Genomic DNA, 26,941 nt, shown 5'->3' on the forward strand with positions numbered 1-26,941 from the left:
CACCAAGAGGATAAGCATTCTTATCCTTCCATTGCCTTGTCTAAATGAGATTTTTCTAAATTTCCTATTCTGAATCCGTGAAATTGAGAAGTTTGTTGAACATCACAGGTCTATATATATTTATAACTGAAACAAAATTTAACAAAACTGTACTTTCACTTATTATGCATGATTTAGCATGGTATTTCCTGTTTTTTTTTTTTTTATGTGGGTAGGGATATACTATCTTTGGTTTAAAAAAGACATTGATTTAGATTATTACTTCCCCTTATAAAAACCATGTTTTTGTCTTCCAGATATACTATCCTTTCTCCTTCCTTGATGCTGTCATCTATTGCTCTTCTGGTTTCAGTCTTTCATTAATTGAAGATTGCTTCTGGCTCGTAGTCTTTCTCTTCTGCCCTAAATTGACTTATTTGCAGTACCTTTAACATGTCTGTGGATGAACAGTCCAGTCCCCTAGCCTCCTAGTTTTATGACCACCTCATCTCCAGTTCTTTCCTTCAGCTCCCCCACATCCAGATCATATTCTGGATCTTGCTACCGGAAATTCTCCCCACTCCAAAATCTTGATTTCTAGTATTCCGCTTTGTAACCACTGCGACTATCTGTTAACAGCTGTGTTGGTTACATACCCCTAATGGTGCATTTCTTTGACCTCATCACTTTGTTACTTTTCTGGCTTCTTATCCATTTATTCATTCCCTTGGCAAGTGTATATCTTGTGCCTATTAAGTGATGGCATTGTGCTATTTGCTGGGATACGGTGGTGAATAAGATTTATTTTCTGCCCTTATAGAGTTCACATTTTGGGAAAGGAGATAAGACAAAAAAATTAAAGAAATATTTATACATCGTGGTAAACACTAAGCACTGAGAAGAGGGAGATAAAGGATACTTAGCTAGAGAATAACTACTATCCCTGTTTTGATGGTCATGGAAGGCTTTTCTGATGTATGAGAAACAGTTACTTTAATACACCAAGTACTTGGTGTATTAAAGTAACTGTGAGAAGGCCAGTGTTCTTAAAAGTACTGTAGAATCAAGGTTAGAATTGTATGAGATGAAATAGGCAGGGCTTTTGTGGACCATGTAAGGAGTTTAGATTTTATTTTTTGTATAATGAGAAGGTATTTGAAGGTCTCAAGCAGGGAGTAATGTCTGTTTCATGTTTATAGAATATTATTTCTGCTGCCATATGGATAATGTTTTAAGAGGAGCTTAAGAGGAGAAGCTAATCAATTAGTTGAGACTATCATAGTACTTAAGATAGAAGATTGGGCTAGGATAATAGCCATGAAGGTGGGAAGAAGTTTAGATGGGCTCAGAATTGAGTAGGGGAATAAAGTAAGTAAAGGAAGCAATCAAGAATGAGTCCTTTGTTTCTGGCTTGAGAACCAGGAAATGGACTGTTTGTTATATAGGGAAGTTAGAGAAGACAGATTTGGGGAGCAGTGACTGCAGTTTTGGACATGTTAAATTTGAAATGTCTTTAAGTCTGGGCTAGAACTAAATTAAAATCTAAGCGTTCTTAGGGATATAGACAGTTTTTAAGTATTTATTTTTTTAATGTTTTTTTTTTTAACATTCATTTTTGAGAGACAGTGTGAGCGGGGGAGGAGCAGAGAGAGAGGGAGACACAGAATCCAAAGCAGGCTTCAGGCTCTGAGCTGTCAGCACAGAGCCTGGTGCAGGGCTCAAACTCATGAACCGGGAGATCATGACCTGAGCTGAAGTCAGATGCTTAACCGACTAAGCTACCCAGGCACCTCATAGATAACTTTTAAAAGTACAAAATAGCTGATAACTGCCTAGAAAGAACATCTATGGAAAGATGAGAACACAGGACTAAGACCAGAGGGACACTAATATTTAGCAGTCATTTTCATTCTTAGTAAAAACAGTAATTTTTAAGGTAGATATAAGGATGATTTTTGGTCATGGTTATTTGTTGAATGTAAGTTCTCTTGGATTTATATTAATAATTTGGTTTTTAAATTCCTTGGTAGTGTTTTCATAAATTATAAGGTCATCTTATGTCCAACACTCTAAAAAGCACTGTAGAATGTTACACATCAGAATACAGTAGTTGGACCTGCTGTTATGGCTGTACCCTCAGGACCCTGAAAAATTAAAAGGGGACATAAAATACTGTTTCAAAACCCATATTTAACAGTGCTGATTTAATTGTCTACTAGGAAATTAGGGAATCCTTTTGAGGCTTCTTCAATATTTTTTGCTCTTTGGCAAATGGATTTAGGTCTGCCTAATCGCTAGATGTGTGGTGGATGCTTTTGGCTTATATATCTGGCTGTTGGTTTAACAGAGGGTTTGGTGGACGTTATTCTCTATCATCAACCCGATGACAAAAAGAAGAATCGGGGGTTCTGCTTCCTTGAATATGAGGATCACAAGTCAGCAGCACAAGCCAGACGCCGGCTGATGAGTGGAAAAGTAAAAGTATGGGGAAATGTAGTTACAGTTGAATGGGCTGACCCTGTGGAAGAACCAGATCCAGAAGTCATGGCTAAGGTAAATGCAGTTGCTTGGGATGGGGATGAGATTATCATTTAAATTTTGTACTTAGAATAAAGCTCAATTTTTAAAAGTTTATGATAAATATAGATTGTAGCTCTTGATCTTAATTATTTAGGCAAGGACCTGCTTTAATAGCAAACTTAACAGCCTGTCTTGGTATCCAGAAATGTCTTTTAATCATCCCTTTTCTCAGAGGCTAAATGTACAAAAGGAATTGAAATGAAATCCTTTTAAGTATTTCCATACACGCTGAGAATTTGTTTAGTGCTAGGTACTAGGAGGGATACAGAGGTTAATAAAGACCAGGTCTTGTTGAATAAAGTAATGTTTTGGAGATTACGAATTGTAATCTTTGTTGACCATACTGTGACTTTTTTCATTTAATGATCAAGCTCCCTTAGAGTGTTATCTCCATAAAGAAAGGCAGAGGGTTTCCCATTTGCTGTTATGTGATAGTGGCAGAATATGCATGGCAAGTCCTGTGGCAGGCCCTAGCTTTCCTCCTAGACCTTACTTGCATTGCCACAGTTTTTGCCTGGTAAATAATGGTGCCATGAGTCCTGGTTGTTAGGCTTTCTTTTGGATGACTCCAGGGATTGAAGGGATACATCAGAGTAGCATCTCTGCTGGTTTTAGTGAGTTTTTGTGTATTTTGGTGTGTCTCTTCCCTTCTTGGTAAGGCAGTAACTCTGATGGCCAGAAATTAGTGGTTGAATTCTTCTAGACTGAGAAGTCTTTCTCTAAGGGTTTTTTATTCCAGGTTTTGAGCAGGTAATCTTCACTATAACTCGTTTGAAGGAGAACCCCAGTTTATACTCGTATAATCAAGGTTTTGTAGGCAAAGACCTCTTTGGATTAAGAGAAGATCCATTGAAAATGAATCAGAGAGGCTTTCAAGATGTGTTGCTCAGAATTTTTTTTTCCCTCCTATTTGTTTCTTCTAATGCAGTTGTGACTTTGGGCAAACTTACTGAACTTGGATGTTCTCTATTTCATTGGAATTGGATAAATATCTGAAGAACACTTAAAACTTTGGTTGCCTTGTAGAAACAGTATAGTTTGTATTACCTCTTCTATAAAAGCATGTTTAAAATAGCATGAATTAAATTCCCAGAGAATATAAGTAGCTGGTAATTGCTCATCAACACTTTTCACATACCTCTTGGGTAACCTTTCAGATTGAAATTCATCCTAAACTATTTTTTATAGGGTCAGAAAACTCAACATTGTATGCTAGGAACTATTCTTCCGAGGTCATAAACAAGTTTCAGAAGGAAAGAGAGGCCTCTATAAACTTGAATAATACTGATTGAATAAATTTGATTGAATAATACTGATTTCTTTATTATTTTCTAAATGTCAGAGGAGGGAGGGGAGTCCTACCCAAAAGCATAAAAGGTGGTATTACTTCACTCTAATCAGTGTTGTAATTCATTGAAGATATTTTGCCAACTTGTGTCAGTTTCATTAAATTTCAACAAATAGTTTTTATATAGTATGTTGTGGTTTCATCTCCAAAAAGAATAAAAGATCTAGGTTGAGTGTTTTATTTTTAAAAAGTTTTTTAGTGTTTTTATTTATTTTTGAGAGAGAGAGAGAGAGATCGTGAGCAGGGGAGGGTCAGAGAAAGAGGAGACAAAGAATCTGAAAACAGGCTCCAAGCTCTGAGCTAACTGTCAGGGCAGAGCCCAACGCAGGGCTCAAACCCATGAATCGTGAGATAATGACCTGAGCTGAAGTCGGATGCTTTACCAACTGAGCCACCCAGGCGCCCCAGGTTGAGAGTTTTAAAAAAGTAAATAAACCAGCGGAGGCCTGCATAACCTAAGAGTTTGGCCTCTGTGACAACACTGCAAAAATAAAGGGGGTAGCAGTGGAGGTGGACGATGTTAGATTTTTTACCCCTTGAATTAATACTTTTCCTCAAATAATTTTTATTCATATAGGCTTTTATCTAAAGTAACAATATATTCAATGAATGTGTTGATTTTTTTTCTTTGACTAGGAAATACAGTTCCTTAGTTCAAAATCAAAATTATGAAGAAAAGTATAATCAGAGAAGTCCCACTTGCACTTAGCCCCATCTACCCTATTCCCTGTCTCTGATACACACCCAGTTTTAGTAGTCTCTGGTTTATTCTCTTAGTGGTTCTTTCCTGACTTTTTACATGATGGTTACGGGTAACCTTCTGTATTTGCTGATGTACATTTGCTTTATTCAATGTTGCCAATTAAATTGTGACATAGTGCTTGCATGTCACTTTGAGTGTAAGTTGGATCCTGACTTCAGAGATGTTAAAAAAGGGGAAAAATGTCTTACCAGTAGTGTGCCTTGGCAGTCTCTTCATAATCACTCTTAGAACTCTTCCTCATTTTTTATGGTTACATAATAGTTCCATTCTGTGGATTATACTATGCTGTATTCAAGTAACTGGACGTTGGGTTGTTTCTAATGTTTTATTATTACAATATAATGAATGATCTTGTATCTTGTTAGTTAATAAAAGTTCAGATATGTCTGTAGAATAGATCCTCAGAGATAAAAATATGGGGCAAAGAGTAAATGCATCTCTAATGACTAAGATACTGCTGTACTCCCCGGGTGCTGTTTTACTCACACACTAGCAAAATACAAGAGGCCCATTTTCCTCATCCTTATTAAAATAGTGTATGATCATATTTTTGGATTTTGCCAGTCTGGTAATGATTTCTCTCAAAGCTTTAATGATGCATGGGTTTAAGTTTTTTTAATGTGTTGAAGGGCCATTTGTGTTTCTTTATATAAATCATGTATTTGTGAATTATGCATATCTTTCTGTTGTTTCCATTGAGCTATTTTTTTATTTTCTGGCGCTCTGATATTAAAAAAGAAAGATGAACTTTGTAATATAAGTCATTTGTCTTTTGGCTCCACTCCTGATATTTTTTGCCATGTGAAAGTCACTTATTTCTAGTGGCTAAATTTTATCACTTCTTTATATAATAGATTTTAAATCACAGAGCATTCCTTAGACCAATGTTTCATAAAGGAATTGCCCTTATTTTCTTCTAATATTTTTCAGTCTCTCCCCATCCCCACTCCTGTCCACCCCTTAAAATTTTTTTTGATTATTTGGAGTTTATCCTGGTGTATTGTGTGAGGTATAAATCCAGCTTTTTTGGGTTAAGGTTTTATTTTTAATAATCTTTACACCCAACATGGGTCTTGAAGTTACAACCCCGAGATCAAGAGTCACATGTTTCACTGACTGAGCCAGTCAGGTGCGCCCCCTGGCCCCACTTTTATTTTTACCCAGATGAACACTACACTGCTCCAGTGATTTAAGAGTTCTTATTTGTTGTATCTAGTTAGGCTTGTCTCTACAATTTGTTCTTTATTCTCCTCCTATTTCTTGTTTCTTTTTTTTTTAATGTTTTTTATTTATTTTTGAGAGAGAGAGAGAGAGACAGCGTGAGCAGGGGAGGGTCAGAGAGAGAGAGAGAGACACAGAATCCGAAGCAGACTCCAGGCTCTGAGCTGTCAGCACAGCGTCTGATGTGGGGCTCAAATCCACGAACGTGAGATCTGACCTGAGCTGAAGTCAGACGCTCAACCGACTGAGCCACGCAGGCACCTCTTGTTTATTTTTTCATACGAACTTTAGACTCTACTCACTCAGTTCTAGATGGGAAAACCCAAAAATACGTTGATTTAGGGGGTATTGAAGGGTGATGTTAAATTTTTGAATCAGCTTAGTAATTATGTGTTGGTTCCTTGCAGATTCTATTCACAGTGTTAGGGATTTTAATGACAGCAGGAGAAGGAGCCAATACTCTATTTAAATCGGTAACTGACAATTTTCTTAGCAGTTTTCATACTTCTGTGATGCACTCTTAGTGTTTAACGTTTTTGAAAAGGCAAGGCTGCCAGGAGGATAGGAAGAAATACTTCTTTTTTTTTTAAGAAATAACTTTTAATAAAAGACTTTGGCTAAAATTAAGTAGCCAGTGCCAATTTTGTGTATTTGTTGTATTAGGTGAAAGTTTTATTTGTGAGAAATTTGGCTACTACAGTGACAGAAGAAATATTGGAAAAGTCATTTTCTGAATTTGGAAAACTTGAAAGAGTGAAGAAGTTGAAAGATTATGCATTTGTTCATTTTGAAGACAGAGGAGCAGCTGTTAAGGTAGAGATTTTGAAATTTTGCTTCTTGATATTTGAATTTTGTTGTTGAAACTTGCTAAACCCAGAAAATGACTTTAAAAACTGAAATAAAATTGGTTTTCAGCTTTTGCCGAACTCTGGAACTTTCTTTTAATAATCTGTGAAGTGGTAATAGTTTAACAGGTAAGACTTCATGTTTCAAAGCCTGATTATTACTAACTGGGTTTGTCATTTCAGGCAAGTATTTTTAATCTCTGTATTGTTTTTGTAAGCCTAAGGTTTGATAGCATGATGCCTTGGAAATATTATAAGGTGTAATAATTAGCTGTTGTAAATGGTAAACAGGTAATGAATGTATTATAACTACTCTGGATTTAAGGAACCTGAGTATTGTACATGACTTCACAAACAGTATAGCATATTTAATTCAGCAGATGTGTTCTGAGGAAAAAGTTAGTTCTTCATAGTTTTGCCTTTTTCTTTTAATGTTTATTTATTTTGAGAGAGAGAGAGAGAGAGAGACAGGTTGTAAGTGGGGCAGGGACAGAGAGAGAGAGAGAGAGAGAGACACAGAATCCAAAGCAGGCCCCAGGCTCTGAGCTGTCAGCACAGAGCCCAATGAAGGGCTCAGACTCATGAACTATGAGATCATGATCTGAGCTGAAGTTGGATGCTTAACTGACTGAACCACCCAGGCGCCTCTTTAGTCTTGCCTTTCTTCAGTCATTTTAGAATTCTAATGGTATTAACTGCTTTTGCTGGTTTCAGTAGTTGTTAGAGATATTTCTTGCATGTAATGGTTTATTTGATGATAGTAATGAAAATTGTGAAAAAAAAATAGTTTCATATGGTGGCTACAGCATCACACCTGAATACTCTGCTGTTTTTTGCTGATAATGGATCAGTACCATTTTAATGTATAAAATTTTCTAGCTTCTTGTTCCTCTCACCTTTCCTAGTGGGGGTAAGAAGACAAAACACTAAAAAAGCTTTTTATGTATTTGGGGAGTTAAGTTCAAAATCCTCAGTGACTCCTTCAGGCTTAGTTGTTCTTCCACATGTTCTGTTGATGCAGTGGTGCCGCCTCTAATTTGAGCAGTTTTTGTTTCTTCCTCGGTGTACTACTCTAAAGTGTGCCTTGTAGAATCTTTGACTAGATGGAATTTATTAGTTTGCTGCTTTTTTTCATGTTTGTTTATTTTTGAGAAAGATAATATGAACAAGAGAGGGCGGGGGCAGAGGGTCTGAAGCTGGTTCTGTGTTGACGGCAGAGAGCTCGTCGCAGGGCTTGAATTTACAAATTGTGAGGCTCTGATCTGACTTGAAGCTGGATATTCAACCAACTGAGCCACCCAGGGTATTGGTTTGCTTTTCGATGGAAGCCAATTAGTGAGAAAGCACTGCTTGTAAAATTCACATCTTAGGACACAATTTAATGCTTTGTTTCTGCCATTACCAATGGTATGAAACACAGGTAACTAATAAATTTATACCTTCTAAATACTTATTTTCATTCAGTTCTTATTAAGTAAATGGTTGCCTCTAATTGAAAATAATGATAAAAATTGGTAGGGTGGTTTGCCAGATTACAACAATTCTCAGCAACTGGGGAGCTTTTGTAGACTTAGTTGCTTTAGGTGAAATAGTCAAAAGGTAACTGATACAATCTTTGTTCAGATACTTTTTTACCACTGAATGCTCTTTATGGATAGAGCATTTTATTCTCTTTATACAGAGAAGAAAAGGTTGTGTAAGGAAACAAAAAGCTGTGGTGAGGAGGTGATACTTTGTTACTGAGTGACTTGAGCTTTGATGTATGGCAGAGGCTGTTAGGTGGAACAACATAGATAAAGGACAGCATAGAGTACTTTTGATTACTGCTTCCCAGGTGAGTACTTGAGTCTTCATTAGTCCATGCCTGTTGTGGGCTCTGTGCTCTTAACTGTTCAGGTGAAGTATGCGTTAGGTGAAGTGTTGTGGGGGAAACCTAGGCAATTTTTGGTCAGTATCTTGTTCAGCTCCATTGACAACCTCATTCAGTAACGTCATTTGTCTTTAATATCTTTAAGATTTTTATGGAAGAATAGTTTCACATTTACATGTTGAATGCCATGTTTTTTATTTAAAACTGAATCCTGGAAAGTTTATATTAACATGGTAATTTTACCAGATGTGGATTTGCTTCTTTGGTGTGGCTCAGTTTTGAGGGGTTAGTTATTTGGAATTAAGGAGCAGCAGTAGGCGGCCCTGGAAGCCCTTTGACCTTATATTTATTTATTTATTTATCTTTCATTCAGTCATTCATTCATTTAGCGTTTATTTAGTTTTGAGAGACAGAGACCGTGGATGGCAGGAGGGTAGAGAGAGAGGGGAGACACAGAATTTGAAGCAGGCTCCAGGCTAGGAGCTGTCCGTGCAGAGCTTGATGCAGGGCTTGAACCCACAAACCCTAAAATTATGACCTGAGCTGAAGTTGGCTGCACAACCGACTGAACAACCAGACGCCCCAAGCCTCTTACCTTTTTAAAATAGAATAGTGAGATATCAGGTTTGTTTTCAGTATAATTTACGGGGGGGGGGCAGGGGCTGGGGGGTGGGCAGAGGAACAGGGAGAGAGAGAATCCCAAGATTCTGCAATGACACTGCAGAGCCTGATGCAGGGCTTGAACTTACAAACCATGAGATCATGACCTGAGCTGAAGTCAGACACTTAATTTACTGAGCCACCAAGATTCTTATCCCAGTTAAGGTAGTTGTGAAGTAAATTGTTCATTAATTGTATTAAGTGACACAGACCTGTTTTTGTGATTATGTCTTAAAGTACGATTTTACTTGCAAAATAAATTTATTTTTGTAATTTTGTATAGGCCATGGATGAAATGAATGGCAAAGAAATCGAAGGGGAAGAAATTGAAATAGTCTTAGCCAAGCCACCAGACAAGAAAAGGAAAGAGCGCCAAGCTGCTAGACAGGCTTCCAGAAGCACTGCGTGAGTCTACATTTTAGTAAATACATCTCTGAATAAAGAGTAACTTGGTAATAGAGATCAAGTTAATAAAAAATTAGGAATAGTCTTGACATAAGCTAATTTGGTTTTTCTTTTCTCCTTCCACTGCTAGGTATGAAGATTATTACTATCACCCTCCTCCTCGTATGCCACCTCCAATTAGAGGTCGGGGTCGTGGTGGGGGGAGAGGTGGATATGGCTACCCTCCAGATTACTATGGCTATGAAGATTACTATGATGATTACTATGGTTATGATTATCACGACTATCGTGGAGGCTATGAAGATCCCTACTACGGCTATGATGATGGCTATGCAGTAAGAGGAAGAGGAGGAGGAAGGGGAGGGCGAGGTGCTCCACCACCACCAAGGGGGCGGGGAGCACCACCTCCAAGAGGTAGAGCTGGCTATTCACAGAGGGGGGCACCTTTGGGACCACCAAGAGGCTCTAGGGGTGGCAGAGGGGGTCCTGCACAACAGCAGAGAGGCCGTGGTTCCCGTGGATCTCGGGGCAATCGTGGGGGCAATGTAGGAGGCAAGAGAAAGGCAGATGGGTACAACCAGCCTGATTCCAAGCGCCGTCAGACCAACAACCAACAGAACTGGGGTTCCCAACCCATCGCTCAGCAGCCGCTTCAGCAAGGTGGTGACTATTCTGGTAACTATGGTTACAATAATGACAACCAGGAATTTTATCAGGATACTTATGGGCAACAGTGGAAATAGACAAGTGAGGGCTTGAAAATGATATTGGCAAGATCCGATTGGCTCTAGATCTACATTCTTCAAAAAAACAATTGGCTTAACTGTTTTCATCTTTACGTAGCAATTTGCTGCCATTTGTATTGGGCTGAAGAAATCACTATTGTATATATACTCAGTCTTTTTATTTTTTTCCTCCTTTCATAAATGCTCTTGGACATTATTGGGCTTGCAGAGTTCCCTTATTTCCGGGGGTTACAATGCTTTTATCGTTTCAGGCTTCATTTTAGCTTCAAAAACAAGCTGAGCACACTGTTAAATCATGATTTTGCAGAACCTTTGGTTTTGGACAGTTTCATTTTTTTTGATTTGGGATAGATTACATAGGAGTATGGAGTATGCTGTAAATAAAAATACAAGCTAGTGCTTTGTCTTAGTAGTTTTAAGAAATTAAAGCAAACAAATTTAAGTTTTCTTGTATTGAAAATAACCTATGATTGTATGTTTTGCATTCCTAGAAGTAGGTTAACTGTGTTTTTAAATTGTTATAACTTCACACCTTTTTGAAATCTGCCCTACAAAATTTGTTTGGCTTAAACGTCAAAGCCGTGACAATTTGTTCTTTGATGTGATTGTATTTCCAATTTCTTGTTCATGTAAGATTTCAATAAAACTAAAAAATCTATTCAAAACATTACCTATTTCAAATTCAATTGTGTCCTAAAACATTATTTTATTCGTAATCCTTGCAAGGAATATTGTTTTCAAATTATAACTGCCTATGTGAGTGATCAAATTTATGCAAAATTTCTTGTCTATTCCAATATGTATCGTGGCTATCAGACTGAGAATTAGTCTAAATTCTAGTATTTATTCCAAATAGCACTTTATTGGTTGGTGTTCTCTCATAGTCTCTTCTAATTTTGAGATTTTATCCTTTATTTTTATAAAAACAGGTTCAAAGGCTTTTGAACATTCTTGCAGGCATTGGATAATTTGTGTTAAATAAAATGGGGCTGGGGAAGCAGACTGCAATTTATTTTGACCCACACTCTTTCTATAAAGGATAATTTGTTGCCTGAAGACCTTATTTGCTGGATAAGTGAATGTATAATAGGAAAAAATGTTAGTACTGTGGCGTCAATTGCACTGCAGACTAAACGTCAGTTTTAGCACACATAATTGTGACTGTCACTTGAGTTACTGGTTTAGGAATATAATTTCCTATTGTAAATTTGCTTTGAGAAGCACTCATGCCTGATAAGAGAGGCTTAAAAATATCCACTTCTGCCTTTCTGTTAATACCTCTTTTATTTATTTACTTTTTTACTACCCTACTGGCTAAAGTTTTTATTGGCCAAGTTATAACACTTATTTCCCTATTTGCTGTAGAAATTCTGAATTATTGCAGGGACAGTTTTACTTGAGAATAAGAGGAACAAAAGAATCCCAACTTTTGACTGTGCAGAAAAGTCTGGATCACTTTCAAATTACCATAAAATTTTCCCTTCTGTTTTATTCTTAGGTGGGTCTAAAATGGTTTTAAACTATAAAAATAAGCCATTAGGGAGTAATTAAAATGGACACAGCTTTGTGTTTTGTTCCTGTTTTGGTGTCTTTCATGACAGCAGTAATAGATTTCAAAATCATAAGCCACTTAATAAGAATGTGGTTAGATCATATTTTGGGTTTCATGGCTTTTCTTTTGACTTCAAGTAAGCAAATACTGATGAAAGTCTGCATCTCATTTCTCTTTAAAAGTACACATATAGTTCAGTAAGTTAACAGGCCTTATTAATATTCTTTTTGTTTTTGGAAATTCATAAAGGAATTATGTAGTCTGCTGTATAGTATTTTCAAATTAACATGGGCATCTGTTTGGTAAAGCTTAGATCCAGTTGTTTTTCTTAGCCCATGTATGCAAGTAAAGACACCAAACATTCTTTAAATGCTGCTTTTAAACTTTGAAAATACAATCTGTAGTTACAATAAGCCGGAATTAGACTTAAATAAAATCCCGAGTTTTCTTAGAAAGAAGAAAGCATCTCCAAATAAAATTTGAATTGTTTGTATTTCTTAAAAATTAAATGTTCCCAGCTACAAAGTTGCTATGAAGAAAATTAGGAATGGAAAAACAGGGATTCTGAAACAGATTAATTTATTGTGCTTCCCCTACCCATCCTAAAATATAAATCCTAGCAAAAACATAAGGCTAAATAAAATTTGGGTCCCATGTCAAAATCCTTTCCTTTACTTGCAAATAATATTTTACTCTCATCTATTAAAAAATGCCTGAGTTGTCCCTCTAATATTGCTTTATAGGGTTTTTGTAGCTATTTTATTCAATAGAAAAACACAAGTTTTTGAGCATTAAATCTTATTTTAGAGCTTTTTCTCTTGTTGATGTCTTGTAAACTATTGCTGTAGCAGCATTCAGACAAAACAGATTCAGAGCTTAACTTTTCACAGAAATAAATCTAACTAATCTATAAACCTCAAATATCCATGGAGGAGGTCTTTATTTTGGACTTTCATTAGGTATTTTATTTTAATGAAATTTTTTAATGAGTTCTGGGAAATTTTATTTCCTGCTCTTGTGACATCTTTTTTGTTCCCCAACCTAATTCATTTGCTTTTACTTATGAGCCTGCTACAGTAATGTGTGTTGGGAAATCTATTTACTTCATATTGAGGCCAACCTCTTCTTCATAGGTACCCTCTTCAGACTGACATAAATATACCCCTTCCCCATAATGGAATGCTAATTTTTATTTGATCACTCATTTATAGCAGTTGCTTAGATGTATGTATTTATATGATGGTGTTTTAATTTTTTTTAAAGCAAAAAAGTTTAATAAGTTGCCAGATTTCTAATAAATCCAAGTTTGATCAATTGATATGGAAATTGAGTTACAATGGTTCTGTAGTTAGTTTTTTTAAGTGAAAGTTCAGCATAATTGTTTTTCAGTTTTCTTAGTTACTGGGGTTATTCTGCATAAGAAAGCCCAATGCTTTCTGCTAGTAGACCATTTTTCTCTCATTCTACTTTGAAATCTGACTTAGGAGGTGAACCCTCTTTATAAAAAGAACAACATGCATCAAAATAAATTCTATTTTAAATTCCAAAAGAGAAGAGACCTAAAATTCCATTCCTAGCATAAAGCCACATAAAATTCTTGAAACTCATTACATCATTTGCCTCCTGCCCATTTGGATAATCATACCTACGTTTTATTAATTGTGTATTATTTGTAAAAACCAAAACTCTTCCAGTAAATACTTGCTATAAGGCTATTATTTGTCAATTATAAAGACTTTTACATATGCTTAAATTCGCAGTTTTGATTTTCCAAAGAGGATTTTGTTACATTGAGCTATCCAGTATTCTTAAAACCAACTGAAATATGTGGAAAAAATGTTAATGTTAGTTTTGTCCCTTACCATGTGGCATTTCTTAAGTGAGCAGCTAATAAAAAGCCTTATAGAAAGAGTGCACTGGATTTATAAGTGTGTTTATGTTTCTCTAAGAATGGGAGCTTCTGTTAACTTAGTTCTGAGTAAGCTTGGGGACCGACTGTAGAATTCAGAATGACAAATCCACTAACCAAGCATGTGTAGTTTTGCACTAGAAGTTTGTGACTAGTTTTGATTTTTGAAATGTAAACACTAAGCCTTAAAAATACTGCATATTTAATGTATTGGTCAATAATTAATATTTATATTTAATTTGAAATAGTTACTGTTAATCTTTCTAGAATAGTTTTTTTTCCTTTGTAAATATATATACATATGTATTTTTTATTTAGAGGTTACCAGAAGCTCTGGGTTTTTTGTTTTGTTTTTGTTTTTTAACCATTTTCAGATGTTATCCAGAAATCTGCAAGTGTACTTTTCCTGTTTTAACTCCTTCCTTTTATCACCTGACTATCAGGGAAGCGAGGTTGAGGCTGCCCTGACCTGACATGTCATGATGTCGACTTGCTAGGTGGGGTTCGCTGGGGACGATAACCAGTGGAATTGTTGGTAAGAAATTTTTTTTTTCCTATTTTTTTTTTTATCAGTAGTGGGGCATTAATGTGGGAGAATGCCCATATTTTATAAGTGGGCATTTATGTTACATTAATATTAAATAATTTTGTTCTTAATAGGAACATATAACAAATACTTCATACTTTGTATTCTCAAGTTATAGTTTAGCAGTATGAAGTAATGAAATGCTCAGGGTATATTTTAAGTGATCGAAACAGACACTTTACACGATAGACTCTGAAGTCTCTTAAACAATAAATTTGCTTTTATTTTACTGTGATTTCAATCCCTCTAATATCTTTATTATGTTTGCATTTTTATTGGGTAGCTTAACATATAATTCATCTTAAGAGATATTTATTGCACGCTAATTTTAGTAAAACTAGGAAGGTGGTGATAGAATGGAGGATTTAATAAGCACTAGGAGAAATTAATTTTAAATCTTCCCCAAAATTTTAACATTGTAAAATGAAAATTAAAAGTTCTAGCAATTTCATAAACAGCAGAGGGCTTGTTTTAAAGATACACTGGATGTAATGACTTTGGGTCAAGAAGAAATTACATAGCTAAAATATTAGGAACTTGAACATAGCAAAACTGCAGATCTATCAACAACTTGTGTTTCGTCTGAAATCTAGGACAGCCGATGGGATTAGTAGATACTGGTAGGATTTAGGAGTCAGTTTTTACATGATTACTAAAGATTAAAATCTCTCATAATGGAGGATTCCATGATAGTAAAGTATAAATTAAGGAAATTACATTTAATAACTAAGCATTTCTGACCATAATCTATAAAAAAAATAATTATAATATGACATAGTCACTGATTAAAAGTAATTATTCATGCCTGAAGAACCTCCCTAATATTCTTAAGCCTTCTTTGTCAGTTGAGTGTACCAGTCTAGGAACAATCTCTTAGATGTATGTTAAACGTGCCAGTGTCCTGAACTCTCGTCTGTAAGTTTGCTGTAGACTACCTGTAAGTCGCTACAATGAAAGTGTACTTTAAGAATTGCAGTGATTGCATCATTTTGTTGAGGTACTTGTTTCTCTTTTGACATATCATATGCGTGTATCAGTGATAAAAAAGATAGAGATTGCACTAATAATGGTGCTCTTTGGAAAACTTGATATAGTAAGTAGTAGGAACACTCAAGTAATTTTGAGGGGTTCATCTAAGTTAAGGAAAATGCAGTACAATCTCTAGTTAGTTAGCCTTTATTTATTAACAACAAAGTACATTTCATGGGGTCAGAAAGTAGACATTATGGGGGAAAACTTAAATTCCTCAAATATAAACAAGGGCTTTCATTTTATGTAGTAACTTTGTCAGGATCCTGTGAACATTGCTTTTCTTGATTTCTCATTTATGATGGTTGGACAAAAGGGATTTTTCTAGCTTGTTCAGTAACATAGGTAGAATTGTACTTTAATGAATCCAATTAAGATGTTTAGTACTATGTTGTAAGGCTGTTTCTATAATTGAGCCAAAAGCTCTCCTGCAAACATTACATTGCTATATGCATACAGTAACTATGAGAATATTGAAATAGGAACATTTGCAAGACCACTTAATCAGTTTAATAATAATCGTGCTTTTGGTACAGTGTTCAGGTACCATAACTGTATTGGAATATTTGTACAATGTTAAATATTTTTAATAAAATCTAACATGTTCAAAATGTTGTGTGCTGATTTTGGGTGGGGCGTGCTGATTTCAATTGTGCAAAACAGATTCAGTATCTCTGTAATTGAGACTTGTGGTCAAATGGAGTTCCTGTCTTCAGATTCAGTACTAGATATTGGGTATGTTTTGAAGGAAGGTAGTGAAGGAGTGGGAAGGAGTAAAAATAAAAGGACTGAACTTGAGGAGGTTTATTAAAGTGTTAGGAAGTAGCTTTCCTGGGGGATTAGAGCTGGGTTTACAGGTCTAAGATGGGAATGTTGGCTTTGGCATAAACAGGCTGCCAGTAATTTTCCTGGTATAAATTGTGGCATAACCATTTGGAAATGGTCCTAGAAAACATACAGAGGTGGGCAAAAGAAAACCCTTGCACAGTGCTTTCAGTAGGCATTTTATTCCCCCGGTGTTCTTGACCCCTTGACATAACATGCCAGCAAGTGAAAAAGAGGCGAGGGGATATTTTAGGAAGGCTGTGTTGGAGGGTGTAAACGCGTCATCAGGAAATGTCTCCAGTGTACAAGAAGAACCGTATCAAGAGCTATTTCTTAAACTTTATAAGGATTTCTGTTTTAATATCGATCCCATTCTCCTGAGGAGAGCCCTAATACAGTACTTTTTCCCATGAGTTCTTTCCTGTGAGGGTGCACTTCTGGTGAGTTCTTTCCCAGGAAGGTGCACTATCAGCCAAAGACGTAGAATTCTGCAACTCTGAATGGACATTTACTTGAAGTAGTGTGCTCGTTTTTCTGCAGATACGTACCAGTAATAGCAAAACAGATCTAGGAGGAAAGTGATAGAGACCTAATGATCTATAAACAAATTGAGTGTAAGAAACTCTTCAGATGGAGTAGCAAGATGTTCTGCCTTGTCTCCTTTGAATGAAGACTGTTAAGTAAATGTGAGCTAAAGCAAAAAGTGATTACCCTATTGTTTTAATATAAGAAAGAGTAGACAAAATACTTCCTCTAAGTCAGTATTTTCCAGAAAGATTTTATTGTTTTTGTTTTCCATTTGTCCAAAATCAGCAGATCATTCACTGAGACAGGAAGGAATGTTCTAACAAAAAATATCTAAATTTGGCCCGCTTTGGATGTTGACAGAGTTGGGGTTAGAGTCAGCAGCCTACTGATTTATGGTGTTTTTTTCCCAAAAATAAGAGACCTTGCTTTTGACAATGGTTTTAGACTTAGCTACCTAAAGCCCTGAATTTATTTAGTTTATTTTTTTAGAAATAATTAGATCTATTAGATATTTTATATTCACATAAGGCTCTTATATTCACATAAAGGCCTGTTTTCTGCCTATGGCTATGAAAAAAATCACATTTCTATTAACTTACACTTGAAATTTGTGACTGAACTTATGATCATGTATAGGCATTTTCTCAAGAAATAATAAGCAAAAGTAGTGTTTTATTTAATTATTTACTTAAAATTCCCAAAGGGTGATTTTTAGGCCTGCCTAGCCTAAAAGTTTATTGGGAGGGCAGGAGCTTAAGTTAGTTATAAAATTGTACAACTCAAGTTATTCCTTTATTTTATTTTTATTTTTTTTAACATTTATTTATTTTTGAGAGACAGATTGTGAGCAGGGGAGGGGCAGAGAGAGAGGGACACACAGAATCAGAAGCAGGCTCTGAGCTAGCTGTCAGCACAGAGCCTGACGCGGGGCTCGAACCCATGAACTGTGAGATCATGACCTGGGCCAAAGTTGGATACTCAACTGACTAAGCCACCCAGGCGCCCCAAGTCATGCCTTTAAAATAACAGGTTTGATCACTTTAAAATTATTTTCTACAGGGGTAAAGGTGAGGACCAGTATTATTAAGGATAGTGACATTGGCCAGGGGGGATGGTTCAGCCTCAATTTTCAGATATGTAAAGGGAAACATATTTCCTTAAATATGAAAATATTACATTATCAAGGATTTCATATACTATATTAATCAAACACTGTTAAATAGAATTTGGAGACAAAAACATGCCTATATGTTCATACTTGAGCCAGAAATCCTTTAAATCTGTACATTTCAGTTGTCTGGGTTTGTATGTAAGTAGATCAAACAGCAGTGGATATTTTTTAAAAAGCAATTTTTATCAGCTAAATCAGTATTTTGAAATGTTTGTGTTTTATATTGATCAAAATATTATCAAAACAAATTGTTTTCTTTTGAACCTATCAATTATAAAAGGGGTTTATATATTTTGCAGAATTGGTGTGGTCAGAGTAATGGGTGTATTTCTGGCAAGTTATGATGTAACTAAATCTTTTTGGTTATATGGATCATGTTTAGCATTGGCCGGTCATATTAAAACTTTCCATGCTTCCTGTTAGGAAGCAGAACATGACCAGATTAATCATATTTAAGTATAACCTACATAGAGGTGGTACGGAAAAATCTGATCTGTCTAAATACAACCAACAATTAGTACTGTTATTAAACTTTTAAAATAATGAGTAAGTATGTTGTAAGATTGTTCCTATAAACTTTTCAAAATGTGAAAAAAAATAAATGAGACCATTTGTTACATTTACCAAAATAATTTTGAAACAGCTTGTGATTATCTTAATTTTCAAGTTAAAAACTGTTTAGTTCCCAAATCCTTCAACAGTAGTTCTCAAACTTCAATGTGGATGGAAATCCCTGGGGATTTTTAAAAATACATATTATAATTCAGTGGATTTGAGATGGGGCAAGAATTTGCATTTCTAACATGCCAGTGTCCCTGACTACACTTCAAGTAATAGATTATCTCACACCCCTCTGGGGATTTAGAGTAGATCTTAGTAGAAAAAGTATGAGCAATAGGTAATTTGCAGTGGTTTGCAGGATCTGGTTGGTCCAGTTGGAAATTAAAAACTCTGGCAAAGGCCACCACATGTATTAATAGTGTTCAAGATCTAGAGGAAAGGTTAGGAGCATAGAGTGCAAGAAAATGAAATGAGTTTAGAAAAACATGCAGGCTTTAATAAACTTTTAGGAAATTGATGGAAAGTAACAATAGGAAAGAGCAAAAAAGATCAGGTTGCTGAGGAAATGTCATGGCCTATTTATTTAGGAATTAGATCAGGAAGCATGTTTGTTATAAGAATCATGAAGATATAACTTATGAAAGCTCAGAAAGGGAAAACTAATAGGTTACTAAAAAATACTTGTGTGGTTTTATTTTTCTTGAGATATCAGAACCTGAAAGAAAAAACATGGTTAATATTTACTAATTAGATCAAAGTAAACCTTGAGTGGGTGGTGAAAAGGTAAAGCAGATTAAGAAAGTAAATCATTAAAGGTGACTTTTTATTTTTTTTAATGTTTGTTTATTATTGAGACAGAAACAACATGAGTGGGGGAGAGACGGAGAGAGGGGGAGACACAGAATGAAGCAGGCTCCAGGCTCTGAGCTGTCAGCATAGAGCCCCATGTGGGGCTCAAACCCACAAACCGTGAGATCATGATCTGAGCTGAAGTCGGTCACTTAACCAGTTGAGCCACCCAGGTGCCCCTAAAGGTGACTTTTAAAACAATATGCTCGTGAAGAATAGAAATGGCAGGTACATCCATTTTTACATAAAGAAAGGCTAGAAGGTAGGTAGTTCTTGATAAATTTGGCAAGATACCTGATTTTTGGCTCTCAAACTTTATTATGAAAAATAAAAATACAGATGAACTATAGAAAACAAGCTTTTTTCTTTTTACGGTAGGTTAGCAGTACTGTGGTGTGAGTACCAGGCACCGTGCCAAGGAATTACTTTACATTGTATATTATGTAATCAACAACCCTTTAAGGTAGGAGGTATTGTCCCTACTTTACCTATGAGGAATTCAAAGATTGAGATTAAGGAATTTGTTATATATAGCTAGTGGTTCGCCTGTCTACCAAGTGGCAAAACCAGACTTTCAACCCTCTTCTGTCTGACTCCCAAGTGTGTACTCTTAACTACTATGTTGGAAACAGGCCAAATAATGTGGGGTCAGCATTAAATGTCAGACTTTGTTTATTTAAAAATTTTTATTTTTATGCATAATTTTATGTTTAGTTTAAGGCTCTCTCAAAAAATTAGGTCTAAAATAAAGCCAGCCTAATTTGGTTTAAAAATAATTTTGTCCTAGATTAAAGGGGATTGTTAAAAATGTATTTTTATATGTGTTATGTTGATGGTTCATTTGTCATTTGTTTTTCATCTGTCATTCACCTATAAAACTTTGGGCCAAAGTATCACTGAATTTTGTTCTCTGAGAAAGCAAGTTTTTCAAGATTATACTTGATTTAGAAAGTATTTAGAAAGTGCCATTTTCCAAATTATTTAAAAATTTTAAATGTCACTTTAACATATTTTATTTACAGAATCCAAATTTATTTACATTTTTGAGTTCTATCTATATCAGTATTTTGGCATTTTAAAAAAAGTGTTGGTATATAAAGCCATTCCCATCATCTATTTGTTTTCAGCCCTTTCTACATTTTTGAAGGACTTGGTGGAAGAGTTTGTTAAACAGCTTCATTTCTCTGACCTGAGTGTGTGCGTGTGTGTGTGCGCGTGTGTGTGTGTGCATACGCAAGAATACGTAAAAGTAGCCAGGATGCTCAGCCTTAAAATTGGTGGTATGGAGAACCTGCCTCTTCATTGATCCAGTAAATATTCTGTACCCTGATACAGAAAGAAAAGTGTGACTTAGGACATTTTTCTAGATAAAATATTATGGCTTTAGAATATTCCAGGTATTCTCTGCTTTTCTATTTCATGAAAATCTGAGCCATATAGAAAATATATAGGTCAATAGATAACAATGTTTTTGTTAAAAGCCTATTCATTCTTGTAGAATTCTGTGTCATTTGATCCACTGCTTAAAGTAACGGACATTTCAGAGTAGAATCAGGGATTCTCTGTATGTATCGGTCCTGAATTTAAGGTCACCATGGCAGTTACATGATGTTATTATTAGGGAGGAGCCCCAGGCTCATTTATCATGTCTAAGTTAACAAGTCACTTCTTTGAGTTTATAACTGACCAAGTAGGTCTGGTTCTAAGAACACTAGTTCTTAATAATTTTGCAAGGTTTTGTTTGGTATAGACTAAATGTCTACTAGAGGAAGGTTATTAATAATGTGACATCACATTAATAATGATCTGGCCAATATTTTCTGAAAAGTCACTAGTTTTTAAAAATAATACTTAGTATTTTAGTGTTGCTTTTATTTTAATCTGGACAATAGGTCAAAGCATGATAAATACTTCTTAAAATTTACTCAAAGATTTTGTCTAGGGCAGAATATAAGTGCCTGTGGATGGATATAGTAGCCTTGAAGAAAAGTTTGGAAACTACTGTAGTAGCTGAACACTGAATGTAAATTCTCAGTATATAAATTATGTGATCTTGTTTAGTCAATAAACATCTGGGGAAAATGTTTAAATCTAGTAAGATAGTCAACCCAAAGTAAGCCTGGATCATGTCTTCTGGTATTAAAAAATTCTTAACTGTAATCTTATTTTTATTAATGTAGCATGATGTTTTCCACCTTAGAAGATTGCAAAAATAATGTACAACAGTTGTTAGTTTATTTCTCCATAGTGTGAGCTCTCAATGATAGGAACTACCAAAATTCCCATTCTGGATTTTGTTCTGGAGACGTATTATGAAAGTTGCTAACTTGTTTTTCTTTTCAGAAAGTACAGTAATCTTAAGAAGGGATATTAAATGAATTGGTCTTATACATCATCAGCCAAATCTAGATAATTGGCTGAAAGTCCACTATTTTATTGAAAAGGTTAAAGTTTAGTTTCTACTTAATATTGTTAGTTGATGTCATCCATTCATTTCACAACTACTGAGTTAGGAATACAATATCAGTAAGTCGTGATCATTATCCTCAAAGAATTCAGATTAGATTCCAGGAGGCATTAATAGATTTTTAAATAGGAGTGCTAATCATCAAATTTTCCAGAAATGCCATTGGAAATTTAAAAGGTGTTTTGTGCTTAGTTTAGTTCATACTTGGAATACATGAATAATATGTAGGATTTAGATTACTCTTGGAGAGCAGAAAAGCTTGTAAATTGTGTCATGAATTTTTTTTGTTTAGCTGACTAAAAATAAGTTTAGTGTCCAGTGGATATGGTCAGAGTAACTTGATTTTAAGAATTTTAACCTATACAGTTCAATTTTTAATTAAAGAAAATATAAAAATGCAAAGATGAGGTGACTTTTGTTTGAATATGAAAGAACAAATGTGAAGGTATGTTTCCTTACATTTTAATTTTTCTGTTACTGAAAACTAAGCCTTTAAATGAGAAATCTGTGGTCATGGTTGCATTAATAAACAGTTCTCTGAAACATTTCTTTCCTCCCTGAAGATAAACAGAGAGATATTGCTTCGTGCAAATGGGATAGATTTACTAAAAAACTTTTTTCTCCATTCCCTGTAACTCTTGAGGTTTGTCATGAGGTCAGGCTGCTTCATACTTGGTTATGTCTTTTGAAACTGGTTAATCTAGTGTCTAATAACACGTTTTTTGTTGTAGTATGACAGGATATTAATATAGTTGATAGGAGTGACTGCTGAGGTGGCTAAGAAAGGAAAAAATGGCTCCTTTTCAAAAGACCCTCAGGACCACTGTCTCCTAAGACCATAAGGTTTAACCCACAGGCTTACCAACCTTTTCAGCTGCAGCCTCTTACTTTTCACTCATGAACATTTTCTTTTTTAAAAAGTTCTGAGACTTGTAACTGCCAGCTGCAACTTCAGTCAGCAAGAGAGAATTGAAATTAACATGTTGAACTGGTTATAATTTCAGTCCAAAATAAACTTGACCGAAGAGCTAATACTGAATATCTCCAGTGGGCTGTCATTGTCTGAGGTTAATTTAAACTTACCCTGTTAAGTGTAAGTGTGGAAATGGAGGTCCAGGGATATTTTGGGGTAAGACCTCCTAACTAAAGTAACCCGTCTGGTTTTGGACCCTGGTGGGTCTGATACCAGAGCTTACATTTTAACCACCACTCTGTCTACCTTCTGGATTTTACTTGCCCTGTGCAGTCTTACCAGGTAGATGTCATTCGACTTCTTTGAAATATTGAATAAGTGGGATGCTACTACCTAGTAAGTTAGACTAGTGGTTTCCTCGGCTCAGAACTATAGATGGGGCCAAAAACTGTTTTAGAAATAAGAGCAAAAGAGGTATTTTGTGTTGTAAAACTACTGATAGCCACTGAATAGCTGTGAAACTTCCCCCTAGAAATAAAAGCTGTATAGCCTCCACTAATTGAACAATGGTGCTTAAACTTGTTTCTGAAACTACTCTCCTTTTTTTGTACTTTTGACAGAAGTCACAAACTTCCTGTGATTTGAGATTTCCTTTCATCAGTTTTAAAATATCTCCTAGTTAAAGTGTTTCAGGATTTGTTTTAAATTACTTTTAATAAAATGGAGCCAGGCTTATTGGTATTTTATCTGCAGTCATTATGATTGTACATGGAATTCAATTTTACTGTCCTAACTCTCTTTCCAGATTGGAGTTCTTACTCTTTGAAGGTAAAAGCCACTTTATTTTCGTAAACACTTATTAGTTGCCCTGTTTTGTACCTTCCCTGGCTTCTATGTCTTTGAAGTGGCTAGCTGAAGGTCATGAAGTATGCTGGGGGCATACATAACCGTCGCTTCGTGTAGTGTTGATTATCCTTTTTTTTTTTTTTTAACATCTTTCTGGTTACTTACAGTTGTTCTTTCTGTGTGTGTGTGTTTTATAGAAGTGGGGCATTATTGTTTCCATTTCACTTCATAACTCACATGATTTGTCTAGGCTAGATACAGTCCTAGAATAAAGGTAGAGCAGAGCCTGAACTTTCCTCTCACTTTGATTCCTGCAGAAAGAAGCCTGTGGAAGTACCTAAACAAAGCTGAATGGTATCTTTTGGGAAAATCAGTTCTCTAATAGTAACAGCCTATGTATGTATGTGTATATAATCTATACAGACACATGGCTGGTGGATAAACAATTTAGCAATATCAGAACTTAAGGACCTGGAAGGTATTCGTCAAAGTCAGACTGGCTCTAGTTAAACTTAGCCCCAAGACCAACTTCAGTTCCCAATGAGATCTGATGAACTAAAGTGCCCTCAATTGCTTTGGGGTTCCATCTAGCTAGGTTCTGCCTAGAAGATTCATAATTATTGGTCATTTTTTATTGCTTTTCAGTCAAAACCAGTGTGCTAATGGCAGCAATGACTTTCATGCCATTTCAGTTGCCTTTTTTTCTCCCTATTACTATTCCTTGGTCTTTTGATGCCACCCTTAAAACTCCTGTAGCTTTTGCTGGCTTGGTTTGATCCACACTTTGTGAAATTGCTTGCCCCCTGTAATGTCCCATTCCTGTCTTTTGTCCCTCTGTAGGAACTTCAGCCACGGTTAGGACTATTGGATTTTGTATCTCTTGACCTCAATCTTTCACTCTCTCATATATACCTCCAGGTCACATGAAACTTGATAATGCTGAAAAATAGTTACTAGTTGATGTTCATTTAACAGATGCTTAGTGAGTGCATGTGTTCCTGGCCCTGTCCTGGCACTGGGAAACAAGGTGGAGCATCTGGCATAGTGAACAAAGGCTTAGAGACATAACCAGCCATAAAGAATTACGTGTTTGGGAAGCACCTCTTCATCCTACAGGTTGCAAATCTTAATGGTTCTTCTTTTGGATTTTCTGTTAACTGAATCATATTTCTTCTTCTATGATGTCTTTTCCTTAATTTCTTTAGTAATTAATCTATCCTAGGGTGGCAGTTATTAATCTTATAAGAGACTGACTTGGAACCAATGTAGAAAATAACACCAGACCAGTCATTAACAACTAACAGTTGTATTAATACTTCAGTTAATTGGAGAACTTGTATTAAAAGATCCTAGGAATTCAGCAGTACCTCATAAATGAATTGTGTTTTACTAATTACAGCAGCATTTACGTTCAGATCTATATGGTAATTTTGGAGAGGTACCTTTTTGTTAGATAATAGTATAGGTACTGAAAATATAGCAGTAGGTATAAGTCAGGCTTCCCTTATGGAGCTAGTGTTCTGTTAAGGGGAAAAAATGATATTTAATCTGCTGGATGTACCCCTAAGTCCAAGACTTGCTCTATGATTTACAAGTCAATTCCTAGATTGTTTCACCTCTTCCTTCTTGTCCTACTGACCTCTGCTACTCTCTTTGTCCTATACAATTGCCATAATAATCACACAAATGCCAGCATTCCCATTAGATCATGGTAACAAATCTAAATTCTTAAACTTCCACGTACTTCTTTCCTTTCAGACCTTTTATTCCTCTCCTAATCTGTGATTCTACTGAAAGCTTTACTGTTAGCTCTAGGAAAGTTAACACTGCCTTTGTGCATCTCATTTTTATTACTTGCTAGCAATTTGGAGAGTATTCCATTTTCTTAAAAGGCTTGGTTTGAAATGGGTTATTCATGAGATAATAGAAATACATTGTTGGGCTATAAAAATTGCCATATACAAAATGATTTCTAGACTCCAGTCAGTACTCCAAGGAACATTCAGAAATTTAGAATTACTTAAGTGGCAGTTTGACAAGATGGTATTGAATCTTGCTTTCTAGATGCTATGGGTAATAATCTGTAGGTAGAAAATGCAGAAGGGTCCAAATTAACATTTGGAGATGAGCTTTTGCTGTTTGGTGTTGACGCCGAACTTCAAAGGGATTCTTCTCTTGACTATTACAGAATAATCTCTTAGTTCACAGTTATCAAAATCCTTCCTCTTGAAAGTAAAACAGCCTAGTTGGCCAGTCCTGGCCTAAAAATTGCACAGGTGAGTACATAAATTTTCACATGCTTTTGTGTTTTCTAAAAGTAAAGGGGCTGTAATGTTGCAGTAGTCATCCATATTGTAGGTGGAATTAAAGAGTTTTTTACTCTTGTCACGGTGATAAGCTGCCTTAACGTCCGTTAGGCTTGCCTCATGACGTCTGTGCCCCAGCTGTCTCTTCCTGGGGAAATTAAAGTGCAAAAAAGAAAGGCCCCTTGGTATTTTGACCTCGATTTGATGATACCTAATCCAACACCCCTCACATAGTCAAGGAATAGCTCCCATTCATTGAGTCCCTGTGTCTGGTGACACATGAACCCAGATGCTGTATATTTCTTTAATGTTCAGAGTAACTCCTCAGTTAGTAGTAGCTCACTAGTATCCCTCTTTACTAGTGGGAAAACAGGCCCATCCAGGGTTGTGCAGCTAGTTTGTGATAAAGCAAGTATTAGACTGATTTTTATCTTACAAGTACATATTTAGGTTTTTAGATCGGGAGACAGTCGTATGGTAGATTTATTGTGGGGTATTTTCAATGACAAGCTTTTCTTAAAGTGAAAGTTTATTCTAGAATGTGCGGTTTAAGTTTGTAGAAATTAATTTGGTTTTGTGTACTTCTATTGCCCTACTTTTAGCATGCTAAAATATTTTCTTTTTTGCTTCTTTATATGTACAAAAGCTTCAGAGGGGAAACGCTGATTTTATACTTGGAAGTGGGTAGCCTGGTCACTTTGATTATCCCCAGAGCATTCAGTTCACCTATCATTTGATTATCCCTTGAACATTCAGTTCACCTATCATTTAGCATGTAGACGCACTCTATGTGTAAGGGCACACTGCCTTCCAGCTCCTTCTGATATCAGTAGCAATAATGATCCCAGGCAAGAAGTGGGGGTACCTTATGCTCAGGTCCTCTACTTGTGTTGTAAAGATGGCGTTTTAAAGAATTTACCTGAAGTTCTTCTGAAAGTTAAATATCATTAGATACGTTCTTAAAATCTGGTCTCAAATGCTA

At 35.6% G+C, this 26,941-nt stretch overlaps 1 protein-coding gene across 4 annotated transcripts in view; it reads left to right on the forward strand.

The window, feature by feature from the left end:
- Positions 1 to 11,087, forward strand: part of HNRNPR (heterogeneous nuclear ribonucleoprotein R) — a 32,615-nt gene extending 21,528 nt beyond the window's left edge. For 3 of the 4 annotated variants that reach the window (XM_029946635.1, XM_029946634.1, XM_029946637.1), the window contains 4 exons: positions 2,318 to 2,532; positions 6,555 to 6,704; positions 9,550 to 9,671; positions 9,802 to 11,087. In XM_029946635.1, coding sequence (XP_029802495.1) covers positions 2,318 to 2,532; positions 6,555 to 6,704; positions 9,550 to 9,671; positions 9,802 to 10,414 — 1,100 coding nt within the window. In that variant the 3' untranslated portion in view covers positions 10,415 to 11,087. The remainder of the gene's footprint in view (positions 1 to 2,317; positions 2,533 to 6,554; positions 6,705 to 9,549; positions 9,672 to 9,801) is intronic. The other variant, XM_029946636.1, reaches the window with a different exon arrangement.
- Positions 11,088 to 26,941: the final 15,854 nt, after the last annotated feature.

The sequence above is a fragment of the Suricata suricatta genome, chromosome 8 (genome assembly GCF_006229205.1).
Source record: "Suricata suricatta isolate VVHF042 chromosome 8, meerkat_22Aug2017_6uvM2_HiC, whole genome shotgun sequence".
Classification (NCBI taxonomy): Eukaryota; Metazoa; Chordata; class Mammalia; order Carnivora; family Herpestidae; genus Suricata; species Suricata suricatta.